The 25,041-nt window shown below is 37.8% G+C and overlaps 1 protein-coding gene across 1 annotated transcript in view; it reads right to left on the bottom strand.

Annotated features, from left to right (window-relative positions):
* DYNC1LI1 (dynein cytoplasmic 1 light intermediate chain 1) overlaps positions 1-25,041 on the bottom strand; it is a 46,277-nt gene that overhangs the window by 4,201 nt on the left and 17,035 nt on the right. Inside the window, exons 3-10 of the mRNA XM_068558367.1 lie at positions 17,996-18,112; positions 17,028-17,258; positions 8,507-8,676; positions 5,817-5,910; positions 3,161-3,296; positions 2,461-2,572; positions 661-720; positions 490-534 (exon numbers count right to left, since the gene is read on the bottom strand). Coding sequence (XP_068414468.1) covers positions 490-534; positions 661-720; positions 2,461-2,572; positions 3,161-3,296; positions 5,817-5,910; positions 8,507-8,676; positions 17,028-17,258; positions 17,996-18,112 — 965 coding nt within the window. The remainder of the gene's footprint in view (positions 1-489; positions 535-660; positions 721-2,460; positions 2,573-3,160; positions 3,297-5,816; positions 5,911-8,506; positions 8,677-17,027; positions 17,259-17,995; positions 18,113-25,041) is intronic.

The following is a 25,041-nucleotide window of genomic DNA, read 5'->3' as shown; positions in this document are numbered from 1 at the left end:
AGACCCACTGCATTTTAGAATACTAACTTTCCCTTCAATGGAAAAAGAAGAACATATTGAATATGAGGTGTGGTTACGAGTATAAGCTTGGGAGTCAGATCTGGACTCCAATCTGGACTTGCATCCCATCCCACCAGCTGTATAATCTCAGGCAAGCCATGATGTCCTCCAAAGCCTCCATTTCCCCACCAGCAAAATGGGGGACCTGCCTCATCTGGCTGTTGTGAGGATTTACAAAACAGCACATATAAATGGTTTGGCACAGTTAACTCATGTGGGACAAATGTTGCAAAATAGATATTTATGATTTCAATATTCTAAACGGGAGTGAAGTTTTATCTTTTAAAATCTCACAAATTCCAGGAGAATCCTTAATGCAAGTTTATATCAAAGCATACCCATTTAAGACAGGTATATAATTAAGAAAAAAAAGAACTAAAACAATATGCACTGCATTTTAATAATTTTGTCAAAATCTGTAATACTGACCACAGGCCTTCCAGCTGCAGTTGGTGGTTGCTTTGCTAAAAGGGACTGAAAAACACACAAAAATTCTAGGTTAGATATTCAGGCATGTATTACTGTATTTTTAAAGAAAATATGTACAAGAATAGTTTAACCATTAATCATACTAAGTCTGTTTCTGATGTAATTTCATACCTGTAGCTTCATAAGAAACACTTGGTCATCTTCTGCCACAATTTCCTTCTCATGCACAAACTGAAATGAGTAACGCATAAATGAGCAAGTCTCATATATTATGTTAATGTCATTCATAACTTACTCTCTAGATTAATTTTTTTAAAAAACACCAAGAATATGAACATTACCTAAACCATATTTACATGGGTGAGCTGCCCTCCCCAAGGCCCTACAGCAGAGTTGTCTGATACCTATCTGCAATAATATAAATGTCCTATACTTGTGCTGTGCAATACGTTAGCCTGTGGCTACTGAGCAGCTGAAATGTGGCTACTGTAACTGAGAAACTGAATTTTTAATTTTATTTAGTTGTACTTAATTTATATTTAAAAGCTGTATGTGACTAGTAGCTACTGTATTGGACAGCACAACCTGAGAGCCATAGGCATATCAGTCATGCTTATAAAATCTGCTAAGCAACAGTCAGGTGTTTTAAAAGGGCCAATAATATCCCAGCTGAGTGAAAATCAACTTGTCCCTGGTTTCCCTGAAATAAAAACATAATGTCTCTTCTACCTGCTGAATATTAGAAAAAAAGGAGTTGCAAATGTCTCCTGCTCCTCCTATTTCTGTACAAGGTACGCCATAGTCTACTTTCCACCCAGTAGCCAGAGCGATCCTTTGAACGGTTAGGTCAGATTATATCACTCCTCTGCTTAAACTCGCCCCTGCACCGCCCCCACCCCCGTCACTTTCCATCCCACTCAGCATGAAATCCAAAGTCCTGACTGCGGCCTAATGATGAGGCCTTTCTCTCCTACCACTCTGGCCCTCTGGGGCTCTTTTCCAGCCTCTCTGGCCCCCTCACACACTCCTGCCTCAGGGCATGTGCACTTCCTGTTCCCTGTGCCTTCAACATTCTCCCCTCTCATCAGAGACATGCCCTCATCATTCCTAAAACTGCAGCCCTCCCCACCTCGGTCCTCTCACTCACCCTTCCCACACTCGGCTTCACTTCCATAGCACTGATCACCACTTGAGAGGTGGCATATATACTGATTCACTACTGCATCACCCTCCTATTCAGCACCTAGTGCCTGAACGGTGGCTCAATAAATATTTGCGAAATGAATGAAAGACAACTTAAAGCACAATTTTGCTGGTAAGAGAGAGAATGGGAAAAATTGGGGGGTTTTTTTGATGTGTGCATTTCTTTTAACAGACATCCAAACCAAGTAACACACCAACTGATTTTTCATTTGACATTACTTTTCTTATTTCTAACTGCTCAATGTAAATATTTGGGTTTTTAATTAAGAACATTATATGTTAAATCAAAATTACTTTTTCCGGAAACATGTTCAAATTAAAAGTCAGTGAGAAGTACTACATGCAAACACTCATTTTTATACAACTTTTTGTAAGTATCTATACTATCTAACCATAAAACACCATATACTGCTTAGCAAATCAAGATATATAAAAGAAGAATACCTTCTGAAACGAGATTTAATAGTTATAAGAATGACATGTAACAGTAAAGACTAAAATTAAATCTAGGAACGTGGCAGCCCCTGGACAGCTGTGGGCTAGTATGAATAACTAATGACCATGAAGATGCAAGATCTGCCTAGACAGACAGAAGCCAGTACAATTATTCTAACAAGGTGTTCTTGGCTTTTGGTTGAGCTCTAGGTTGTAAAGTTCACAACTTGACAGCAAAGGACTCCCTTACCTTTCTACCTACAATCTTAAAATTATGGACTTCCCCCTCAGTTTTAAAGCCTAAATATTGAGACTATATACTAAAACTGTTACCTTTCGGACAGGTGGTTTAGTTATGATGTCTTCAAAATTATCTTCTGCTTTTAACATTTGAAAATTTTCATGTAATATTCCTATCTTCTTATCATTATCCCACCCTGCTGGACTAGAAAGAAATGCACATGACAAATTCTCAAGCATTTATATAGTCATTCTTTCATTCAATCCATGATCATGTTAAGGGGAATATTTTTATGAAGTTAAATTTGACCAATTATGGAAAATTAATCAGTTTTATTATAATGCTCAAGTTTACTAATTTCTACTTAAAATTATCAATCTTCCTGATTTTAAAACTGTCATTACAGGTTTTTTGGGGAGAAGGTGGTAATTATTTTTACCTCCCAATTTATTCAGATAACTTTTCAAAGCATGTCTAGATTATACATTGGGTCCTTTATGTATCATAACCAATTAGAGAGTAGGTACACTGATATATGCGCCCAATAGATAGTTTAGTTATAATAGCAAGCCTTTCAAAAGGGTTCAGACCAGCAGTAAAACTAAAAGGCAAAGATAAATAAATCAAGGCAGGTTATAAACAAAACAATCTAGGAACAGATTCTCACCTACTCATCATGGAAAAGTCTACTGGTCTCACGTCAAATGAGGATGAGATGATGATGACGGTGCGTGCACCATCGAATTGGAGCAACAACACATGATAAAACAATACATTTAAGAGTATACTTACATAAATACTGCATCTTTTTCCACAACAATAGCAGGAATCTTGTAGGGAAATCCATAGAGTTTCTGAACAATGTATTTATATACTAAATCTATATTTTTGTTTTCTTTTACTGAAGTGTAAATAAGTGCTGCACCATCTGAATGAACACCGTTAAAGAAACTTTTGGACAAACTCCATCAACAGGTACCATAAAATTTTGGGTTCTCAGCTTAGCATTTATGCATATTAGTTTCAAAAATAATTTCCAAAGGCATAATTACATGGTAATCAAGACTTTCAAAACTATAAAATACTTATATACAGGCTAAAATGCAAATAAAACTATCTCTACATAATTGATTTAACTTAGGAGGGCAAAAATCTCATTAGCCAAGAAAGTAAAGGTAAATTTAATAACTGACACCACTACTACCTCTACATTGAAAGCATATGAAGAGGCAATTTATTTTTGTTTTTAACCTTCCTAAACTCCATGAAGGAGGGATATTATTTATCAAAAACTGTTTTGCCTTTTTAACAAAAATGGCTTGCACTAGTGTCTCTTACAGTTTTTACTAGTCCAGGAATTAGGACTTTGCAGAGGAAGCTCAGGAGATCCACTGAACAGAGAAGATGAACCATCAAGAACCATCAGGAAGCTTTTAAGAACGATCCAAGGCAAAAGTAGATTTCATGACCAAAACGCTAGCACTAGCCATTGGGTCTCAAGAGAGATGGTGACTCAGGCCAAGAGGAAATGCTGAGAATGGTCTAACTTCTGAACTAGGATACTCGTATTTTCTAGGACACAAATCAAGGCTTATGAACCTTAAAATGGTATTGCTAAATACTACTTGTCATAATACTTAGTTTGGTAGAAACAAACATCCATAATCTTAAGTAAATGCTTAATTGTGTGAACTTTTCATGAATGATCTTTCTCACGAGAGCCAATTTATAATTTGGAAGATTTACACAGCTGGAAAATTTGCAATGCAATTAAAATTTTTTAATTTTTAAAATAAAGATGATTTTGAATTGTCCTCACTGACACACACACACACACACACACCTCTATCTTTTTTTTTTTTTTAAATTAATTTATTTATTTTTGGCTGTGTTAGGTCTTCGTTGTTGCATACGGGCTTTCTCTAGTTGCGGTGAGCCGGGGGGCTACTCTTCGTTGCAGTGCACAGGCTTCTCATTGCGGTGGCCTCTCTTGTTGCAGAACACGGGCTCTAGGCGCATGGGCTTCAGTAGTTGTGGCTCATGGGCTCTAGAGCGCAGGCTCAGTAGTTGTGGCACATGGGCTTAGTTGCTCCACGGCATGTGGGATCTTCCCGGACCAGGGCTCAAACCCGTGTCCCCTGCATTGGCAGGCGGATTCTTAACCACTGCACTACCAGGGCAGCCCCCGTCTCACTATCTTGAAGTGATTTCTTGTTTTGTATTCTTTTAAAATCAACCAGCTCTACTAAAGGTCTGTAATTATTGTAGTGGACAGTCTCCTTCCTGATTACATCTCTATATGTACATTTCCAAGTGTAGCTTTAAATAAATGTTTAAAGAGACTGTTTGTTCTCAAATTTTCTAATCTGCAAAGATAACAAAAAGGCTATCAACACCTACTTCAATTACTTCTACTTTTTGTTTTCTTTTGCAGACAAATGCCCTTTAATTCAATCCAACTAACCATTATGTGACATGAGAAGAGAAAGTGCCATGGAGGACAAAGTACTGAAGGAAAAAAGGAAAAGGGAAACTCCCAGTGTCAAGTAATCCTATTCATTATTCAACGAGGCTCTTGCCAAGTGGTCCTTAAATTAAACGTCCATTAATGATGATGAAAAACTACAGATACTATAAACGTGTACATTACTTATTCCTGTCTACTGCTACTATCTATCATTTCTTCACTTTTCAGACCCAAAAGCTTTGATTGGGGAATGCAACTGCAACACATCTGATCCAAGGGGGCAAGTGAGAACACCTCTCTTCGGTGCTCTCAAGCTGTTTGAAGTTTTCAACAGGAAATTCTCTTAAAAGCACTCACTCATTTTATCCTTTGTTTCGTTGTAAATGTTATTCACTGGCTCATATAAATCCTTGCAACCTAGACTACACAAGATTCCTTATGCTAGGTTTTCCAACCTTGTGATCATCAGAATTCCCCAGAAAGCTTTTTTAAAATTCAGCATAGATTCTCCAGCCTCCCCTTGGAATGTTCCAATTCAGTAAGTCTTAGATGGGCAAAGCCAGATTTAAAAACCATTGCATTAGACTATAGTGGAGATAACATACTAAACAAATTAAAAACAAGAACACACAAACCCCAATATTGATCTTTCCCTACCACCCACCCCCAAGAAATGAATACCAGTTTTCAGCGAGAATGTTTTCAATGCCAACTCATTAGAATTTTCTACATAAGTCTGATCATTATTTTTCTTAATCACAGTACTTTAAAAACAGCAAATCAAAGTTACATATTTCAATACGTGCTTTTATATCTCAAAATACCTAGATATAAATGATTTGGGAATTGAAATTTCCAACCAGAGGCAGGAGGAAAAAAGTTTATGGAATTTCTGAAGTCATCAATTTATTCCTTTCCTTAAGCAAACAAACAAGCAAACAGCTAAGGAACACTGCACCAATCAATGTATTAAAAGGATACACTGTAAACAAAACTTCCGGATATGAGACTGAATAAAATCGAAATGCTCATCTCTGTAGTCATGTTCTTTCTCCAACACACTAATGGCATCACACTAATGAGTTAAAATAATTTAAAAAACAGTATTAACTTTAAATAATAATATAATGATTTAAACAGTTCAATGTTGGGTGAGGGAATATCACAAAACTACCACTCTGATACAGTGACTGATCAGTAGAACCTAGAATATTAATTACTCCTATATGTCTAGAGACTTTTAGTTGGAGTCTTAAGACTAATGAATACTTTTATTTCTTTAAAAAGCATTGATTTCTATGATGTACTGAATGTGATGAGAACACCAAAGAGAAAATTTTAGTACATAAAGGAATGAAGAATAACAGGGCAACCTTATAATGGGCGGTCATACTTGCTAACTCAACGACTTATGTCCTAGAACAAAGTTTTTAAGATCTAAAATCTATTCTAGTTCTATAAAACACTCTGTATATCCAGGGAGTCTGCACCTCTCACTATTTCCCCTTTGTTCCTCTGCTTATTTGATAGCTCTTAATTGACCTTTATTTCTTTTCTGGTGCTTTTATTCACTCTCACTTCAATTTCACCAACAGCAAAAAAGGGGAATTACAGGCTATTTCTTTTTTTTTTTTTTTTTTTTTTAAATTATTTATTTATTTATGGCTGTGTTTGGTCTTCGTTTCTGTGCGAGGGCTTTCTCTAGTTGCGGCAAGCGGGGGCCGCTCTTCATCGCGGTGCGCGGGCCTCTCACTATCGCGGCCTCTCTTGTTGCGAGGCACAGGCTCCAGACGCGCAGGCTCAGTAGCTGTGGCTCACGGGCCTAGTTGCTCCGCGGCATGTGGGATCTTCCCAGACCAGGGCTCGAACCCGTGTCCCCTGCATTGGCAGGCAGATTCTCAACCACTGCACCACCAGGGAAGCCCTACAGGCTATTTCTGAAATGTCACCTGTACAATCAATGAAACAATTCTGAATTCTGCTTGCCAAAAAAAAAATGTTAGGAAAAAAATTAAGGTATGTTCAAACATCATGATATCCAAATAACTTCATCAAAACTTTTGTGAATTGAAGGTTATGAAATCTAAAAATAAACAATGTCCATCATACCTAATATTAGTTTGGGGTCAAATTTGATGTCATTTTTTTTGATATGTAATTTTTTGTTATGCATATATACAACATAGAACAGTCTCCTTATATAAACATGATATAGCATACTGTCCATGTTATAAAACACTGAGAGTAATTATTTCATATTATTAAAGATACTTACAATTATTATACTGTTGACTTATGACATTTTTGGTGAAGCACGATAGTTTAGTAAAAACATTTTTAACTGAAATATGAGGATCTGGCAAGAAACCTAGCTGAGTCTCAATTTCAAGCGTCTTTAAACTGAGTTGAACCACCATTCTTCATCTATCCTGAGACACACATTCCCCCATCCCTCCACACACTTTAAAAGCTCTTAAATTGAAGCAGAACTGATGGTGTCTTAGATTCTGTGAAATACTGTAGATGATCTCTTTTGGCTTGAAAATTTTATGAATCTATGACTCATTTGATACTGATTTGCGTCCCTTTAAAGCGTGACATTTTTTCTTTGGAAAATAAAGAGCTTTTTATAAGGCAAGTTGTGGTGTAAAACAGGAAAATATCTGCCAATAAACAGCTCTTTGCCAAACAAAATAAAACCCAAACAAACCGCAGACAAAAGGATTCTATTGTAAGAGTTTAAGCACAGTTTTATGCAAACGATATAAGTAACAATTAACTACACCTGAATCACCATTTGAAAAGCAGACAATAGACTTTGACTTAATTATTTTAAATGCTACCCCCACATTCCTTTGTTATTGATAATTTTTATAGTGTTTAAAGTAAAACTTAAGCTATATTTAAATTTTTTAATCATTTTTATTCCAAAGGTGAATAAATTCCACACCCTCCTTCATTTAGATGTGCAAATTTTACATTACAAAAAACATAATAATTTTAGATCTCAAAAGCATTTATATGTTCTGTAATTATCTTAACTATTCCATGGCTTACACAGTAAAGACATACTACTTAGGACCAAATGGGGAGAAGATGAACTATAAATTATTTTTTAAAGGAAATTTGATTGTATTATAAAGTGTATACAGTGACAGAACTAAATTAACAGAATTTTTATAATAGTAATCCTACCAGAATCTCTTAATAAAAGGCCTTTGATAACTGCATATCAACTTTACATGAGTATTGATACATCTTTTAAATTAAGTCTATCTTATTTTAAGTACATTTTCTAATATCAAGATATTAGTATATAAAACTTACTGTGGAAAAATGTTTTATTTTATAAAGTTGATAGCTATCATCTTACCTGTAACTATCTCTACTAAACTGACTATACAATTTGAAGTCTAACTGGAATTAGGAAAATGAAATTTGATCACAAATTTTAGAATATCTGAAGTAACATTTTCTTTCAAAGAAAACTAAGATTAAGTTCACAAAACAAACATGTGAATATCATTCAATATTTTAAACTATCATATCTACTTATTAAGAAAAGTTACCTAGGAAAACTAATGTGTCAACTCCAAAAGGAGCCTAGAAAATAAAACAGTTGTTCATCCTTGGTTAGTATCAGTAGTAGAATCTGTAGGAAGCAAACTAACCTTTGTGCAAACTACTAGTACTGGAATGCCCAAGTTCTGCGTAAGTGTATCCGCACCCAGAGGTAAAACCACACTGTCGTCTTTGTCTTCCTGTGATGCGGTATTTCTTCTCTGAGGAGAAGCTGGGAAATCTTCTCCTGGCTCTACATATTCCTGAAAGTCTCTAATCACTGAAAATCAAAGTAAATAATTTAATATGTAGTTTAGAAATGGCTTTTTATTTCAGCAGGTAGCTTTTCTGCTGTCTAAATACATATTTTACTAGAGTTCACACTTAGTCTTGTGTAAGAAACAAAGAGGTTTTGAGAAATCCAATTCAAAGACAGTATAGGAACACTGGACCCACATTAATTATCAGGAGGAAGAATAAAACATTGAGGGGCTCCAAAGGGTGGGGTCCAATGCAGGCCTGGTTCAATCTGTGCAAATTACTGTGGGCAAATCACAATTGAGCTTTGTCCCTCTACCCTCTCTAATTCACAAACAGCACTGAAAGGATAAAAAATAAATAAATATGGGGGGGGAGGAAGGTTTCCACAATCTAAAAGACAGTTCCAGATGGCTTTCTAATATTAACTTCCTTTCTCTAAACCCTTTATTCAGGTCTCCTCCTCTTTACCTAGGTGCAATCTTGAACCATGTTTATTCTATAACTCCCATAAAAACTAGGGAGATATTACCAATACTAATAAGTTTTTAGAACTCGTTTGCAAAATTGTCAAAACCTTCACTTAAAAAAAGTTAATGTGGGAGAGGAACCAAAATGGCGGAGTAGAAGGACGTGCTCTCACTCCCTCTTGTGAGAACACCAGAATCACAACTAGCTGCTGGACAATCATCGACAGGAAGACACTGGAACTCACCAAAAAAGATACCCCACATCCAAAGACAAAGGAGAAGCCACAATGAGACGGTAGGAGGGGCGCAATCACAGTAAAACCAAATCCCATAACTGCTGGGTGGGTGACTCACAGACTGGCAAACACTTATACCACAGAAGTCCACCCACTGGAGTGAAGGTTCTGAGCCCCACGTCAGGCTTCCCAACCTGGGGGTCCAGCAACGGGAGGAGGAATTCCTAGGGAATCAGACTTTGAAGCCTAGTGGGAATTGATTGTAGGACTTCAACAGGACTGGGGGAAACAGAGACTCCACTCTTGGAGGGCACACACAAAGTAGTGGGTGCATGATGACCCAGGGGAAGGAGCAGTGACCCCAGGGGAGACTGAACCAGACCTACCTGCTAGTGTTGGAGGGTCCCCTGCAGAGGCGGGGGGGTGGCTGTGGCTCACCGTGGGGACAAGGACACTGGCAGCAGAAGTTCTGGGAAGTACTCCTTGGCCTGAGCCCAACCAGAGTCTGTCATTAGCCCCACCAAAGAGCCCAGGTAGGCTCCAGTGTTGGGTTGCCTTGGGCCAAACAACCAACAGGGAGGGAACCCAGCCCCACCCATCAACAGTCAAGTGGATTAAAGTTTTACTGAGCTCTGCCCACCAGAGCAACAGTCAGCTCTACCCACCACCAGTCCCTCCCATCAAGCCTCTTAGATAGCCTCATCCACCAGAGGGCAGACAGCAGAAGCAAGAAGAACTACAATCCTGCAGCCTGTGGAACAAAAACCACATTCACAGAAAGATAGACAAGATGAAAAGGCAGAGGGCTATGTACCAGATGAAGGAACAAGATAAAACCCCATAAAAACAACTAAATGAAGTGGAGATAGGCAACCTTCCAGAAAAAGAATTCAGAATAATGATAGTGAAGATGATCCAGGACCTCGGAAAAAGAATGGAGGCAAAGATCGAGAAGATGCAAGAAATGTTTAACAAAGACCTAGAAGAATTAAAGAACAAACAAACAGAGATGACCAATACAATAACTGAAATAAAAACTACACTAGAAGGAATCAATAGCAGAATAACTGAGGCAGAAGAACGGATAAGTGACCTGGAAGACAGAATGGTGGAATTCACTGCTGCAGAACAGAATAAAGGAAAAGAATGAAAAGAAATGAAGACAGCCTAAGAGACCTCTGGGACAACATTAAACGCAACAACATTCGCATTATAGGGGTCCCAGAAGGAGAAGAGAGAGAGAGAAAGGACCTGAGAAAATATTTGAAGAGATTATGGTCGAAAACTTCCCTAACATGGGAAAGGAAATAGCCACCCAAGTGCAGGAAGTGTAGCGAGTCCCATACAGGATAAACCCAAGGAGAAACACGCCGAGACACATAGTAATCAAATTGGCAAAAATTAAAGACAAAGAAAAATTATTGAAAGAAGCAAGGGAAAAATGAAAAATAACATACAAGGGAACTCCCATAAGGTTAACAGCTGATTTCTCAGCAGAAATTCTACAAGCCAGAAGGGAGTGGCATGATATACTTAAAGTGATGAAAGGGAAGAACCTACAACCAAGATTACTCTAGCCGGCAAGGATCTCATTCAGATTCTCTGGAGAAAACAAAAGCTTTACAGACAAGCAAAAGCTAAGAGAATTCAGCACCACCAAACCAGCTCTACAACAAATGCTAAAGGAACTTCTCTAAGTGGGAAACACAAGAGAAGAAAAGGATCTACAAAAACAAACCCAAAATAATTAAGAAAATGGTCATAGGAACATACACATCGATAATTACCTTAAACGTGAATGGATTAAATGCTCCAACCAAAAGACACAGGCTTGCTGAATGGATACAAAAACAACACCCATCTATATGCTGTCTAAAAGAGACGCACTTCAGACCTAGGGACACATACAGACTGAAAGTGAGGGGATGGAAAAAGATATTCCATGCAAAAGGAAATCAAAAGAAAGCTGGAGTAGCTATACTCGTATCAGATAAAATAGACTTTAAAATAAGGAATGTTACAAGAGACAAGGAAGGACACTACATAATGATCAAGGGATCAATCCAAGAAGAAGATATAACAATTATAAATATATACGCACCCAACATAGGAGCACCTCAATACATAAGGCAACTGCTAACAGCTATAAAAGAGGAAATCGACAGTAACACAATAATAGTGGGGGACTTTAACACCTCACTTACACCGATGGACAGATCATCCAAAATGAAAATAAATAAGGAAACAAAAGCTTTAAATGAAACAATAGACCAGAGAGATTTAATTGATATTTATAGGACATTCCATCCAAAAACAGCAGATCACACGTTCTTCTCAAGTGCGCACGGAACATTCTCCAGGATAGATCACATCTTGGGTCACAAATCAAGCCTCAGTAAATTTAAGAGAATTGAAATCGCATCAAGCATCTTTTCTGACCACAACGCTATGAGATTAGAAATGATTTACAGGGAAAAAAACGTAAAAAAACTCAAACACATGGAGGGTAAACACTACGTTACTAAATAACCAAGAGATCACTGAAGAAATCAAAGAGGAAATAAAAAAATACCTAGAGACAAATGACAATGAAAACACGACGATCCAAAACTTATGGGATGCAGCAAAAGCAGTTCTAAGAGGGAAGTTTATAGCTATACAAGCCTACCTCAAAATACAAGAAAAATCTCAAGTAAACAATCTAATCTTACACCTAAAGGAACTAGAGAAAGAAGAACAAACAAAACCCAAAGTTAGCAGAAGGAAAGAAATCATAAAGATCAGAGCAGAAATAAATGAAATAGAAACAATAAAACAATAGCAAAGATCAATAAAACTAAAAGCTGGTTCTTTGAGAAGACAAACAAAGTTGATAAACCATTAGCCAGACTCATCAAGAAAAAGAGGGAGAGGACTCAAATCAATAAAATTAGAAATGAAAAAGGAGAAGTTACAACAGACACCACAGAAATACAAAGCATCCTAAGAGACTACTACAAGCAATTCTATGCCAATAAAATGGACAACCTGGAAGAAATGGACAAATTCTTAGAAAGGTATAACCTTCCAAGACTGAACCAGGAAGAAATAGAAAATATGAACAGACCCATCACAAGTAATGAAATTGAAACTGTGATTAAAAATCTTCCAACAAACAAAAGTCCAGGACCAGATGGCTTCACGGGTGAATTCTATCAAACATTTAGAGAAGAGCTAACACCCATCCTTCTCAAACTCTTCCAAAAAATTGCAGAGGAAGGAACACTCCCAAACTCACTCTATGAGGCCACCATCACGCTGATACCAAAACCAGACAAAGATACTACAAAAAAAGAAAATTACAGACCAATATCACTCATGAATATAGATGCAAAAATCCTCAGCAAAATACTAGTAAACAGAATCCAACAACACATTAAAAGGATCACATACCATGATCAAGTGGGATTTATCCCAGGGATGCAAGGATTCTTCCGTATATGCAAATCAATCAATGTGATACACCATATTAACAAACTGAAGAAGAAAAACCATATGATCATCTCAATAGATGCAGAAAAAGCTTTTGACAAAATTCAACACCCATTTATGATAAAAACTCTCCAGAAAGTGGGCGTAGAGGGAACCTACCTCAACATAATAAAGGCCATATACAACAAAGCCACAGCCAACATCATTCTCAATGGTGAAAAACTGAAAGCATTTCCTCTAAGATCAGGAACGAGACAAGGATGTCCACTCTCACCACTATTATTCAACATAGTTCTGGAAGTCCTAGCCACGGAAATCAGAGAAGAAAAAGAAATAAAAGGAATACAAATTGGAAAAGAAGAAGTAAAACTGTCACTGTTTGCAGATGACATGATACTATACATAGAGAATCCTAAAAATGCCACCAGAAAACTCCTAGAGCTAATCAATGAATTTGGTAAAGTTGCAGGATACAAAATTAATGCACAGAAATCTCTTGCATTCCTATACACTAATGATGAAAAATCTGAAAGAGAAATTATGGGAACACTCCCATTTACCATTGCAACAAAAAGAATAAAGTACATAGGAATAAACCTACCTAGGGAAACAAAAGACCTGTATGCAGAAAACTATAAGACACTGATGAAAGAAATTAAAGATGATACCAACAGATGGAGAGATATACCATGTTCTTGGATTGGAAGAATCAATACTGTGAAAATGACTATACTACCCAAAGCAATCTACAGATTCAATGCAATCCCTATCAAATTACCAATGGCATTTTTTACAGAACTAGAACAAATCATCTTAAAATTTGTATGGAGACACAAAAGACCCCGAATAGCCAAAGCAGTCATGAGGGAAAAAAACGGAGCTAGAGGAATCAGACTCCCTGACTTCAGACTATACTACAAAGCTACAGTAATCAAGACAATATGGTACTGGCACAAAAACAGAAACACAGATCAATGGAACAAGATAGAAAGCCCAGAGATAAACCCACACACCTGTGGTCAACCAATCTATGACAAAGAAGGCAAAGATATACAATGGAGAAAAGACAGTCTCTTCAATAAGTGGTGCTGGGAAAACTGGACAGCTACATGTAAAAGAATGCAAATAGAACACTCCCTAACACCATACACAAAAATAAACTCAAGATGGATTCGAGACCTAAATGTAAGACCAGACACTATAAAACTCTTAGAGGAAAACATAGGAAGAACACTCTTTGACATAAATCACAGCAAGATCTTTTTTGTTCCACCTCCTAGAGTAATGGAAATAAAAACAAAAATAAACAAATGGGACCTAATGAAACTTCAAAGCTTTTGCACAGCAAAGGAAACCATAAGCAAGACGAAAAGACAACCCTCAGAATGGGAGAAAATATTTGCAAACGAATAGACGGACAAAGGATTAATCTCCAAAATATATAAACAGCTCATGCAGCTCAATGTTAAAAAAACAAACAACCCAATCCAAAAATGGGCAGAAGACCTAAATAGACACTTCTCCAAAGAAGACATACAGATGGGGCTTCCCTGGTGGCGCAGTGGTTGAGAGTCTGCCTACTAATGCAGGGGACACGGGTTCAAGCCCTGGTCTGGGAGGATCCCACATGCCGCGGAGCAACTACGCCTGTGCACCACAACTACTGAGCCTGCGTGTCTGGAGCTTGTGCTCCGCAACGAGAGAGGCCGCGACGGTGAGAGGCCCGCGCGCCGTGATGAAGACTGGCCCCCGCTCGCCGCAACTGGAGAAAGCCCTCGCACAGAAACGAAGACCCAACACAGCCAAAAATAAATACATAAATAAATAAATAAAAACAAAGTAAACAATGCGTTTAAAAAAAAAAAAAAAAAAAAGACACATGCACCCCAATGTTCATTGCAGCACTATTTACAATAGCCAGGTCATGGAAGCAACCTAAATGCCCATCGACAGACGAATGGATAAAGAAGATGTGGTACATATATACAATGGAATATTACTCAGCCAAAAAAAAGAACGAAATTGAGTCATCTGTGGAGACGTGGATGGATCTAGAGACTGTCATACAGAGTGAAGTAAGTCAGAAAGAGAAAAACAAATATCGTATATTAACGCATGTATGTGGAACCTAGAAAAATGGTACAGGTGAACCAGTTTGCAGGGCAGAAGTAGAGACACAGATGTAGAGAACAAATGTATGGACACCAAGAGGGGAAAACCGTGGTGGGGTGGGGATGGTGGTGTGCTGAATTGAGCGATTGGGATTGACATGTATACACTGATGTGTATAAAATTGATGACTAATAAGAACCTGCAGTATAAAAAAACAGAAACAAACAAACAAAAAAACAACTAATACTAAACTTTCTTTGGGTTATTTGTATGGAAATATGTTAATATAAATGTTTCAGACATTACATGAAATTTCTAAAAATCTTACATGTTCTGGTATAATGTTATAAGTCATAATTCTAGTTATTACTTTAAAATGTATATCTCAGAAATAACTAAATTTTCTTGTCAGTTGCATTATTATGAACTTTCATCAAATCTTAACCGTGGTCATTTTTAAGTCTTTTGTCATTTACAGAGAGTTCTGGGTGTACTCTGATGCTTTCGCAAAAATGTTCCTATAAAAGGGTTTAAGGTTCAAGGAATTCATGGAAAAGGCTCTGACAAGTACAGGTTTCTGGTAACTGACTATACTGCTGAACTGAATGAATAAGCACTTTCAGAACTCTAATGGAAAACTGATGAAATCATAAAAGTGCTAACAAAAGATCAAGATGAAAAAAAGATTAATTACATGGGACTGAGTGAACTGATGAGGATGATCATAATTTTTGTGATTTTCTGTTTGAATTAAAAAAAAAAAAAAGTTAATGTGAATATACCAAGAGGCTTAACAATGTATACTTTGATTTAGTAATTACTCTTCAAGGAATTCTTAAGGGACCAGTGACAAACACACACACACAGGGATTTCCATACAAGTGATTTTCATGTTTAAAGGCAAAACAACAAATTTGGAAACAAATTATCCACAGCGCAGGATTAAAACAGTATATGAGGGAATATTATACAGAGCTACAAAGGAGGAAAACTGTCCTAAACTTACATGGGGTCAGGAAGAGGGAATCTTGAACAGTTGAGCATGGTTCCATCAGGAACAGGGGGGCATGCGTATACCTTCAGCAGCTCTGGTAGCTATTACCCTTCAAATCAGAGGCTGAAATCTAATTGGTTCTCAAGTTTTAGCATGCACCAGAAGTTTCTGATTCAGCAGTCTGGGATAGGGCCTGAGAATGTGTATTTCTGACAAGCTCTCAACTGTACTGATACTGATGCTGCCGGTCTTAGGACCACACACTGAAAACCACTGACTGCTATAGTATAAACTTAGAAAAGGGAAAAAAAAGCCCCAGAGGTAATGGCCAACAAGGAAAAAAAGGTATAGATTAAAAGCAGTTAGACACCCTTTCCAATAATTTAGGACATACATTCTCTTAAGTTTTTACTGTTTCCGTGCATATAAATTCCAGTAAGCTGTCAAATTTCCCCTAAAAGTTATCGGCTAACAATAGTAAAGAACGGCAGCATACCATCTGTATATTTTCTTAAGCAAAGTGCAACAATGACATATGAAGAGCTCTCAGTGAAATTAAGAACTGTGACAAGTGGCTTACAACTTGTTAGAAATGACCCGTATCATTTTCATAATTTCCATGAAAATTTCCAACTTACATGGGCACATACAAAATATATTATGTACCTTGTAAATCATACAACCAGCTTAACATCTTTATATTTATGTTGTTACTTAACATCTTTATGGACATACTTCATTTTGACAAGGTTAGTAAAGATTGTTCTACTTATCAAGAAACGAGACTACTGAAAATGAGAAGCTGAAGAAAGATTCAAATTTTTTTATCCTGAAAACCCACTTTCCAAAATGAACACATACGGCCTTTTGGCAAAGAAGAAAAGGCGCCTCTACTAAAGAGTCTGCCGTTATGTATATGTTTCCAATGTAAAACTATATTAAAACAGCACATCATTCAAATTGAATTTCAAAAGCAGTACTCTCATTGAGTTTCCTCATTAAACCTTATTCAAAGTCAAAAGTTCCTAACAATTTTGACAGTCAGCTAGGACATTTTGTCTTTGAAATCTATATTTTCTAGATTACTCACACTTTTGTTCCATTTCTTTCATTTCTTCAGGAGGAATTTTCAATTTGTCAATATGTTCTCTAACAACACTTGCCCATTTCTGTAAAGAATCCAAAGCAGTCCAAGGCTTTGACATATCAACAACCAACGTAACTAGAGTGTCCTTCAGAGAAATGGCATCCAGTGAAAATTTAAGGAGGCCTTTGTGATACGGGTCTCCATCCAAGATCCATACATTACATCTTGTTTGATCTACGACAGACAAAAGAAAGTTACCAAGGCAACAGGATAAAGTCATTTCATCATCCAACTAACAATACTACTTGGTATTTTAAGGCATCTCCACAGGAGATGTCTCCTTTGGCAAGGTTCACCTACTTGGGTTACATCTACCAATTCAGTAAAGTCCTAATGAATACTCAAGAAAATGACTTAACTGCCAACACAGAAAATCAGCATCCTCTACTTCATATTTCTCAATCCCAAACCACAGACTGAATAACATGTTTCTATTCTTACCATCAGCAGATAGAGCCATGCATATTCAAGATATTATATATGAAAATGAGAAGGCAAGTGATCTATAGAAGAAAAAATTGGCTGATCAGATGAGAAAAGCTGGGGAGTAAATGACACTTTCATGTCAAAAAATGAGACGAGGGTAAAAAGAGGGCAAAACAATCATAGGATACTATTATTTCACTATCGGAGGGAAAACGAACTGAAAAATTGAGATTCTTCAAGGTTAGCAAGAAAGCTAAAGTCTGCACACCAATACCCTAAGACGTTTAAAAATACCACTATATGAATCCCAATCTCAAACCAATAAAAGTATGCCCTAACATAACTATTTACTGACTGGCATGACACAGTAGGTCTCCTAGTAAAAAATGACACACTAAGAAAAGTCAAAGACTAACATTAATACGGACAGCAGTGCAACTTGGAAAGACTTCAGTAAACTTACATTACAAATAAACGACACTCACCATCCCTGTCTTCATCATGAACATTTAAGTACAAATATTCCAATCCTCTTCCTTTCTTGTACTCTTCTATTCCCTGAATTTTTCTGATTAAGCTTGTTTTTCCAGCTCCATCTTCACCTGTAAAAAAGGACAAATCTTTAAAATTATAACATGGATTATTTAAGAACGCTTTCTAGTGTGCCAAGAGAAAACCCAACTGGAACTAGCTTCAACCAAAAGGGTAATTTGATGGAAGATAACTAGGTAATTACACAGGTGAAGATGCGGACTTCACCTCCAGGATTCTCTCTCTTGGTATCTCTGCTCCTCTTGTTAAGTCTCATTTTACCCTATTACAAACGGCTTCCTCCATGGGTATTTTTCAGGAGGCTCAACTCTTATGACATCCTCATTTAATCTACAAGGAACAAAAGACTCTCTCTGTCAGTTTTCAGTCTGAAGACTCTCAGGTAAAGACTATTAGTTGGCCCAGCTGGGGTTATGTGCACACCCAAGGGCCACTCATGGAGGAAGGATAATACATAAAAACTGACCTGGGCAGGGAACTGTGACTGTAGCCTCACCAAAACCATGAAGCCATAAGAAACATGCGCAAAGGAGAGGGGTGAGGATTGGAGATAGTGAGTTGGGCAAAAACAAGGGCAGAGAGAATGTAGACTAGACAAAAATAAAATGTAGACTTAAAAAATATTAATAGCAAGAAATCATGTGATTTAAACTTGGCACAAATTTTAAAAGTTTAAAACTAGGCTAGCTAGTCAATGTTTTGGTGAGTTTTTTTTATATTGTGAATTTATTTAAATACTACATGTTACTATTTCATGGACTTATTTTGTTATTGGCAATATTGTGTTATTGGTACTTAATAAAGGTGAGTTTCTTGGATCTAAGGACTTATGTCTGGAGACTCATGAGTTCTCTGAGAATTTAAAAGTTATTTTCATTTTCATGTTAAGCACTTAAAAAATTCTATATGTCCTGGATCTTCTGAATAACTATCTTTATATCTAAATGCTGTCAGAAAATTGCAGTACCCACCTCTGCATTGGTGTTTATCATCCTTCTGGTACCAAGCTGAGGCCAAGTGATGCAGACAGAACAGAGAAGAGAGTGGCCACATAGGTATGCCAAACTCAAAAGAAAGTGTCCCAGAGCAGTCAGTACTATTTTCAACTGTACTGGTCAGAATGGTTCTGAACCATTTCCAACATTTCACAGCAATAAGTATAGACTTAACTAGGCAATAAAGAACTTACCATTAAATATTTACTTTTCACTACTATTTTTGCAGTGAACCATTAAAATGGTCCAGCAAAATATAGACTGGGTTGAAAACAGGAATATCTATGATAATGACATGAGTTCCATTATGATCATGCTTAAAATGGACATCATAAGGTTAACCAGTGAAAAATAAAATACATAAATACTTCTGTCTACTATTAAACTCATTTAATTTCAGCAAAACATCATGTGTTATATTGATTACTAATCTGAATTTTATCAGTTCCATAGTTTTTATGGCATTTAATTTATAATTTGTTTTTATAGTTCAAGAACTATAAAAAAAATTTAAAGAATTTATATCTAGTCACCTCAGTAGGCATGAGCATTAGACATAATAAAAATAATCTAAATCACCGTGTGAGACCTATGAAAACTTTCTTTTAAAGAGTGTTTAAATAGGAAAGAGCAGAGGGATTTTTTTTTTTTTTTTGGCTGTGTTGGGTCTTCGTTGCTGCACGCGGGCTTTCTCTAGTTGCGGTGCACGGGCTTCTCATTGCAGTGGCTTCTCTTGTTGCAGAGCATGGGCTCTAGGCACGCAGGCTTCAGTAGTTGTGGCTCGACGGCTCCAGAGCGCAGGGTCAGTAGTTGTGGCGCACGGGCTTAGTTGCTCCGCGGCCTGTGAGATCTTCCCGGACCAGTGATCGAACCCATGTCCCCTGCGTTGGCAGGCAGATTCTTATCCACTGCGCCACCAGGGAAGCCCAGAGCAGAGGATTTTTAAGACAGTGAAACTATACTGTATGGTACTATAATGGTAAATACAAGTCATTAGACATTTGTCAAAACCCATCTGATGTACACCAAAAACAGACCCTCGTGTAAACTATGGACTTTGGGTGATAAGGCTGTGTCAATGTTATTACACTGACTGTAAAAATGTAACACTGTGTGGGCTGTCAATAGTGGGGGAGGCTGTGCATATATGGGGACAGGTGGTATTTGGAAACTCTCTATACTTCCCACTTGATTTTGCTGTGAACATAAAACCACTCTAAAAAAATTAAGTTTACTAACTTAAAAAAAAAAAAAGAGTCTGAGTCTGTTCTATAACTTGAAAGAATCAAGATTTCTCTTATGACAGGCTACTTTCCTGAAAGGAGTCTTCTAAGTTAAAATGACACCAATTGAAAACTTATTACCCCACAGAAACAGTGTTACGTATTATAAGCAAACACTTAGTACCCAGACTTATCATAGAAGCTTAAATCAACAATACAATGTTCACTAAGAATTTTTGAAGTGTAATATATAGAGATCCATAAAAATACGCAGTAATTAGTCAGATAAAATTTCACTTAATATGAGCCAGCATTTATCTTATCTCTTTAATTCCCACTTTAGATGTTAAAAAGTGAAAAAGTATCTTTATTTTTTATTTTATTTTTAAAAATTTATTTATTTATTTTTGGCTGTGCTGGGTCTTCGTTGCTGCGCGTGGACTTTCTCTAGTTGCGGCAAGCAGGGGCTGCTCTTCGTTGTGGTGCGTAGGCTTCTCATTGCGGTGGCTTCTCTTGTTGTGGAGCACGGGCTCTAGGCGCGCAGGCTTCAGTAGCTGTGGTGCGTGGGCTCAGCAGCTGTGGTGCACAGGCTTAGCTGCTCCGCGGCACGTGGGATCTTCCCGGACCAGGGATCGAACCCATGTCCCCTGCATTGGCAGGCAGATTCTTAACCACTGCGCCACCAGGGAAGTCCCAACGTATCTTTAAAAGGGTTAAAAATTTGAGTCTGTTTCAACTTCTTTTTAATATTTCAAATATATATTTTATATACAAAAGTTTCTGAAAAATAAATATACTCGTAATCTTAAGCGTAAGCAAAAAGAATAAAACCATAATAATATCCCTTAGAAATAATCATCGATAATTTGGTTACCTCTGATGGTAAGATTATGAGTGATTCCTTAAGTAATAAGTTCGTGTCTTCCTTTTAGTTTATCTAATTCTAACTTTAAAGGTTTAAGTCAATAAGCTCAGAATAGATTTTGAGCCCAAATTCATGGTACCAAAAATATTGTCAATCGTAGCTGCACACGCTCACCACTCTAAGTTCTTGCACCCATCAGCACAGTGTGATGGCTGACTGCAAGTGGAAGGGGCCACCCCCACTTATCATGAGACCAGAGTTTACTCCTCCCCAGTGAATGCTGACCATCATTCATTTCACTGGACTAATGGTTCTCAAAATGCATCAGGATTACCTGGGGGGCTTGTTAAATTAACACACTGCTGGGCCTCACCTCCTGGCTTTCTCAGTCAGTAAGTCTGGGGTGGGGTCCACGCCTCTGCATTTCTAACAAGTTTCCGGTGTTGCTGATGTTGCTGGTCCAAGGACCACACTTTGAGAACTTAGACATTTAGACGTTACTTAGATGTTTACTACACTAAGCCAAGCACTAGGAGTACAAAGATCCACAGGTCAAAGTTGCTGTCCTAGGAGCTCATAAATTGGAGAGGGAAAACAAACAGAAGACAATTTCAAGATACTGTCATTAGGACTGCACTAGAGATGTGCAACAAGCAGGAAACCAGACCAAAGGGAAGATCCTGGATTTGCCTGGAAGTCAAAAAGGGCTTTGCACAGAAAGTAGCACTTCAGCCAGATCTTGTAGTGTTAATGAACCATAGAGAGTTAGTCATTCCAGGAAGTAGGAAAGCATATACAGAGGCCTGGAGACAAAGAAGTGTCCTTCTAGAAAGGACAAATAATTTGAATGCATGAAATTTAGAATGTGAGGGGGGAAAGGAGCCAGAAAGTGAGAATAAAAAGGGAATGCCAGATCACGAAGGGCATCCTATGCCAGGCTGAGATGGTTAGGCTTTATCCTGAAGAGTCACTGGCAGTATTTAGGTATTTTAGAAAGACTGCTATCACAAAGGTGTGGAAGAGTGACTGACAAGGGTAGGTTTGGGAGTAAGGAGACTAGATAATAGACAATTACTGGAGTCCTAGCAAGAAATGAGGTAGGCCTGAACTAAAGTGTTAGTGGTGTGGTGGGACAGCTGGACTCAAAGGCTGATTTGGCTGGGAGCTGGCACAGAGGTTAAGGGAAACACAGAGGGCAGAGAAGTCCCTCCCTTGCCACAGCTATAGTCACGCCACCCCTCCTGTTCTACCACTTACCTTTCGGTGGTTGGTCCTAAGTCTTCCTTGCAAGCTTCCACCTCCCCCCCCGCCCCAATATTTGTGTTTCCCAGGGTTCCTTCTTCAGACCTCTATTCTTCTCGCTCTACATATAATTCTAGGGGAATCTCCACACAAGACTTCAATACCACCTATAATCTGGTGACTCATAGACTTCCTTCCAGCCTCAGTCTCTCCTGAACTACTTACTGGTCATCATTATTTGGATGTCCCATAAATAACTCACATTTCAATATGCACAGAAGTATTAATATCATTATCTTGCATTTTCCCCCCCAAACATTCACTTACATAATTATTAATAAAAGAGTCCCACATCAAGGCCCTTATCCACTGTTCCCTCTATCTAGAACATACTCTCCTATGTGTTACCTAAGCTTCTTTGCAACTTCCCTCAAATATCACTTCCTCAGGTAGGCTGCTGTCCCTAACCACCTCATTTAAAATCACAACCTCAATCAATCAATCAATCAGTCAATAAAATCACAACCTCCCAACACCCCTACTGCTTCTTGTTTTTTCTCCATTGAACTTACTAACATAATACGGCTTTTTCTATTTTTTGCTTAGTCACTCCCTACCCCCCAAAACTCCAGAGGAACAGGCATTTTTGTGTTTTGATAACTGCTGCATCTCCAGTGCCTATTAAATCTTCATAGTGAAAAGTATATTCCTAATCCTCCTACACAGTAGCCACTGATAGACTGTCTCAAACAACAAAAAAATATGCCAAGATATTAATACAAGTTTCACAAATCCCTGAATGAACAAATGCAAATTCTGTCCCCTTACCCACTTAGGGAGGGTTCTTTTTTCTTTTTTTTTTTGGCCGTGCCCTGTGGCATACGGGATCTTAGTTCCCCGATCAGGGGTCAAACCCATGCCCCCTGCAGTGGAACCATGGAGTCTTTTTTTTTTTAAATAATTTTATTTATTTTATTTATTTATTTTTGGCTGTGTTAGTCCTTTGTTGCTGCACGTGGGCTTTCTCTAGTTGCAGCGAGCGGGGGCCACTCTTCGTTGCAGCGCACGGGCTTCTCATTGCAGTGGCTTCTCTTGTTGTGGAGCATGGGCTCTAGGTGCGCAGGCGTCAGTAGTTGTGGCATGTGGGCTCAGTAGTTGTGGCTCGTGGGCTCTAGAGTGCAGGCTCAGCAGTTGTGGCACACGGGTTTAGCTGCTCCATGGCATGTGGGATCTTTCCAGACCAGGGCTCGAACTGGTGTCCCCTGCACTGGCAGGCGGGTTCTTAACCACTGTGCTACCAGGGAAGTCCCAGCATGAAGTCTTAAGCACTGGACTGCTAGGGAAGTCCCGGGAGGGTTTTTAAACTTTAGTGTGCATTAATGCAAAAGCCTCAGAAGTCAGGACAGAAAAGGGATGTAATTTCAAGGCCATCAATGTACTTCTTTTTTTTTTTTTTTTTTTTTAAGATTTTTAGAAATTTCATGTAATCAATGTACTTCTATATAAGAAAAATTAAAGGACTGTAATTTACCTCCCTTCGCCCACAGCCTAGTCAAACAGAACCATCAGTGGCTTCTGCTTCCATCTCTATGGAAGCAGCAGTGGCAGCAAACACACAGTGCCTACCGTATGCATTTAACCAGCAGTAATTCCAACACAACCACAACTCTAGCGGAACGATCATTACCTCCCATCTGAGGATACCTGGGGCTCAGAATTGTTAAAGTATCTTATCCAAAGTCTCAAACAGGTAGGAAATGACAAGGCCAGGATCTGAATTCATATGAATTGAACTCCAAAGCACCCTCTTTCCAATATACAATAAACAATAATTAAATCTTTAGAAGACTATTAAACATACTGCTTATTATTTTTGTGTTATGACAAAAGAATAAGACATTCCTGCTTCCAGGGGTCACTTATTTTCAGAAGAAAAAGAAAAATGATTTAATGCATTCCTCTCTGTGGGCAGCCTCTGAGTGATGGATGATTATGTTCCCATTCTCCTGATTCTACCTCTAAGGATTGGGAATGAAGTTTGTTTTACTATACTAGTAATTTCTTCTCTCCTGGAATTTTAAACCTTGGGGACCCATTTTAAGAAAAATTTTACAACTTTAAATTTGGAAAAAAAGAGTACTGTCAAATAAATGGAATACGGTAAATATGGTAGTTAGAGATTTTTATACGGTAAATATGGTAGTTAGAGATTTTTTTCCTCCCATTCTGTGATTTGAAATTTCTCATTTCTGGTAACAAATTACAAGTGTTCACAATGAGAATAAAGAACATTTCATAAACACACACGGGCTATAAGGAACTCTAACGACATCCTCTCTACTTAGAGATGAGGAAACTGAGGCCAGGCCACAGTCACAAAGACTGTGGGAGCATGGTGACAGTAATCCAAACCTCCCAAGAGAATCCAAGTCAACCTTCTCAAGAGTTCAACTCCCTTTTGTCCTCAGAAGAAAATATAATGAGGGAAGAAAAACAGAAGAATATCTTATTCTCAAGAATATTCTAAACCTAACTAACAGAGAAGATTCTCAAGATGTTTGAAGACGCACTTTGCTTGCTGAAACAAAATCTTTCTGGGAACAAAATTTCTCCCCTCTTCAACTTTAATGACATTTGGAAATTATAGTTGGTTG

Source organism: Eschrichtius robustus, chromosome 12 (assembly GCF_028021215.1).
Source record: "Eschrichtius robustus isolate mEscRob2 chromosome 12, mEscRob2.pri, whole genome shotgun sequence".
NCBI classification, from domain to species: domain Eukaryota; kingdom Metazoa; phylum Chordata; class Mammalia; order Artiodactyla; family Eschrichtiidae; genus Eschrichtius; species Eschrichtius robustus.
The sequence above is the reverse complement of the archived record's forward strand: the minus strand, read 5'-3'. Positions and strand labels throughout refer to the sequence as shown.